This window comes from Miscanthus floridulus, chromosome 9 (genome assembly GCF_019320115.1).
Source record: "Miscanthus floridulus cultivar M001 chromosome 9, ASM1932011v1, whole genome shotgun sequence".
Classification (NCBI taxonomy): Eukaryota; Viridiplantae; Streptophyta; class Magnoliopsida; order Poales; family Poaceae; genus Miscanthus; species Miscanthus floridulus.
The window spans coordinates 38,525,259-38,528,885 of NC_089588.1; the positions used below are offsets into that span (position 1 = coordinate 38,525,259).

Here is a 3,627-nt window from a genome sequence, read left to right on the forward strand (position 1 = left end):
AGATTGTATATATTCTTGTGAATTGGACTTGTAATTGTAGTTTATATAATACTCTTGTGCTTGTAGTCGCGGTCGCGGGGCGTTTGGCAATGCGAACGCGGTTCGGAACGCTGGCCGCGAGGCGTTCGGCAACACGAACGCGGTTCGGAATGTTGGTCGCGGGGTGTTCGGCAACGCGAACGTGGTTCGGAACGTTGGTCGTGGCACGTTCGGCAACGCGATTTTGAATTGTAAATTTGAATTTTTTTACGGAAAAACGTACTGTAGGGGCGGTTCTAGATTGAACCGCCCCTACAAATACCTGTTTGTAGGGGCGGCTGGTAATACGAGCCGCCCCTACAAATCTATTTGTAGGGACGGCCGGTAATACGACCCGCTCCTAAAAATCGGCTCCTAAAAATCGAGCCGCCCCTATAAATCGATTTGTAGGGGCGGCCTGGGAACCACCCCTACAAATGCATGATTTGTAGAGACCCTTGCGTAGTGGTGGCTGGGCAAACCGCCCCTACAAATGGTCTACAACCGCCGCTAAAAACCCTTTTTGATGTAGTGAACTTGTCTGCTACTACTACAGTACTACCCCAGATGAAACTGAGGTCCATAGCCGCCTCCAAGAATACCTCTTGTCTGCTACTACTATAGTGCTACCCCAGATGAAACTGAGCTCCATAGCCGCATACCTCATCTTATTTTGTAGCTTCTGTACTTACTGCCCCATATGGAACTGAGCTCCGTAGCCGCCCCTCTACTTTTAGTTATGAATAGAAAAGACAGGCCGGCCTAGTAGTGGATATATATAGCTACTCGGAGTGAACCAATCCGAAAGTAGACCAAAGTGACGCGCACGCAGCAGATTAATATGGCGACCAGCGGCGACGAGAAGACGGATGCGGTGCAGAACAAGAAGGTGGTGCTAAGGAGGTACGTCACCGGCCGTTTCCCGACCGAAGATGATATGGAGATCATTGTGGACACTATCAGTCCGCGTGTGCCGGTGGGGCGGACCGCCGTGTTGGTCAAGAACCTGTACCTGTCCTGCGACCCCTGGATGCGTGGCCGCATGAACAAGCAAGACGACGGCCCCACCGTGCCGCCCGCCGGAGAGGTACGCATCCAAATTCTATCCACACAGTCAGTTGGTCTGATCTCACTTGCTATACATTGCCAGTTGCTAAACCACGTGGCAGCCTTATTAGAATCAGAGGTGAAGAAATCTGTGTGTGATACTGTGATTTGTTAATCAGGCCATGGTCAATTTCTCCGTGGGCAAGGTCATCGACTCTACACACCCGGACTTCACCGCCGGCGACCTCGTCTGGGGGATGACTGGATGGGAGGAGTACACCCTCGTCATGGAACCGGAATCCCTGAAAAAGATCAACCACACCGAGCTGCCGCTCTCCTACTACACGGGGGTTCTTGGTCAGCGATTCATTGGCGTTTTGCTCTAAAAATATGCCAGTTTGCTCGTCAAAGACAATGATCCAATGTTAACCGCCGTACAGGGATGCCGGGGCTCACGGCATACGCCTGCTTTTTCGATGTCGGGAAGCCGAAGAAGGGCGACTTCGTGTTCGTCTCGGCGGCGTCAGGCGCCGTCGGGCAACTGGTCGGGCAGCTTGCCAAGATCGCCGGTTGCTACGTGGTCGGCAGCGCCGGCTCCGACGAGAAGGTCAGTCTCCTCAAGACTAAGTTCGGCTTCGACGACGCGTTCAACTACAAGTCCGAGACCGACCTCGGCGCCGCGCTCAAGAGGTGTTTTCCCGATGGCATCGACATCTACTTCGACAGCGTGGGCGGCGCGACGCTGGACGCCGTGCTGCTGCAGATGCGCCACGGCGGCCGGATCGCCGTCTGCGGGATGATCTCGCAGTACAATTTGGAGCAGCCCTACGGCCTGCGCAACCTGTACTGCATCATCGCCAAGGCCATCAGGGTGGAGGGGTTCTACTTTGCTTTCTACATGCATGTGTACGCGAGGTTCGAGGAGGAGATGGCTGGCTACATCAAGGACGGGAAGGTCACCGTCGTGGAGGACGTCGTCGAGGGCATTGATAGCGCACCGGCAGCTCTAATCGGGCTGTTCTCAGGGAAAAATGTTGGGAAACAGTTGGTTGCGATTGCATGCAAGGGCATGAGTTGAAGCAGGAACTCCGTAATGGTGACGAGCTGAGCAAAAACAAGTCTTGTGATACTTGTGTGATGCCTCTCCAACCGGTCCTTGTTTAAATAAGAGGGCACTGTTATTGTATTGGAATAAAAAAGGGGGAAATTTGTTGAACACAGCCAACGTCAAAATTTGCTCATGGACATTACAAATTCGTGGTTCCTTACGGCAGCACCGATTATTTTATTTACTTTTTAGTTTTGGGAAGAGAGAAGGTAGGGAAAATGTTTAAACTGCCCTCGTCTTCAACCTCTGTCACCTGCTTCCTCGAGCTCTTCACCGCGTCGTCCTGAGTCTGGTTGTCCACCGCCGCCACCATGGCCACACGCCGCCTGGCGAGGCCACGCACCCGGCAAGGCCGCGCCCGCCTAGGTCATGGCCACCGTCCGCCATGGCTTCGCCACCGGCGAGGCCCCGCCCCCGTCCAAGGCAAGGCCGCTCGCCCGTCCCAGCAAGGCCATGTGCCCCCGGCCAGGCCCGCCCCGATCGTGGCCGCCGTCCGCCATGGCCATGCCCCCGACGAGTCACAAGCCCCTGGCCAGGCAGCGCTCGCCCCAGGCCATGGCCGCACGGCAGGAACGAAGGGAGCAGGCCATGCGCTTTGCGGTAGAAATGGAGGGAGCGGCTTGCAGCTCCGTGGCTAGTGAGCGCCCGGTGCTATCGTGTGTTGGTGGTCCTTAATGATAATTTCCAACCGCCAGTTTATATCTAAAACGGGAGAAATAAACAAACTTTTAACACAAGCATTTACTTTTGACATAGTTCCACTTGTATTGGAAGAAACATGCACTACTAGGAATATCCACTTCTATGACGAATAAATTTCGTCATTGAAGGAGCCAAATTCGTCATAATTTTAGTTTTATGACGAATTTATGATGAAAAACGATTCGTCACAAAAGTTGCGTCACTCTTGCACATCTATGACGAATCTGACAAAATCGTCATATAAGTGTCTTGATCTGTGATGAAAACAGATCGTCATAGAACTTTTTTGACATGCGTGGCAGGGGGCTGCCACCCTGGTGGGCGCTTATAGCCGGTTGCATTGGATATGGCTCGGGTACGTATCACCTTCTTATTGCACAACGTGGCCATCTCTGGTTCTTGCACATATCAGGTTCTTCCTGAACCACATGTCGGGTCGCTGTTGTTCCACATGTCAGTTTTCTATTGGCACACATGTCATGTTGCGATTGGATCACGTGCCACTTCTTCATTGGACCATGTTTCGTATTTTATTGGTCCACGTAGCCATTTCTTATTCGACCACGTGTCACGGTGTTGTCCATCCACGTTTCGTTTCTTATGCAGGGCGGCGCCAGCGGTGTCCATGGGGAAGAAGAATGGTGATTGAACGAAGAAGAATGGTGATTTAGAGATGACTTGTGGGGCCTATGTATCAGTGACGTGGAGGACTAGAGGGAGAGAGTAGCAAGGACACTTTAGTCAATACAAGA

At 52.7% G+C, this 3,627-nt stretch overlaps 1 protein-coding gene across 1 annotated transcript; it reads left to right on the plus strand.

Annotated features, from left to right (window-relative positions):
• Positions 1–853: 853 nt before the first annotated feature.
• Positions 854–2,211, plus strand: LOC136481769 (2-alkenal reductase (NADP(+)-dependent)-like). The gene is made up of 3 exons (XM_066479067.1): positions 854–1,105; positions 1,245–1,422; positions 1,506–2,211. Exons 1-3 carry the CDS (start codon positions 860–862, stop codon positions 2,141–2,143), a joined length of 1,062 nt encoding a protein of 353 aa, XP_066335164.1. The 5' UTR covers positions 854–859; the 3' UTR covers positions 2,144–2,211.
• Positions 2,212–3,627: the final 1,416 nt, after the last annotated feature.

Bases quoted from the DNA above. Each gene is read 5' to 3' on its own strand.
- LOC136481769 (XM_066479067.1), top strand. From the start codon at position 860: ATGGCGACCAGCGGCGACGAGAAGACGGATGCGGTGCAGAACAAGAAG. The intron at 1,106-1,244 runs GTACGCATCCAA...TTTGTTAATCAG, and splicing joins CCGTGCCGCCCGCCGGAGAG to GCCATGGTCAATTTCTCCGT. The intron at 1,423-1,505 runs GTCAGCGATTCA...ACCGCCGTACAG, and splicing joins CTACTACACGGGGGTTCTTG to GGATGCCGGGGCTCACGGCA.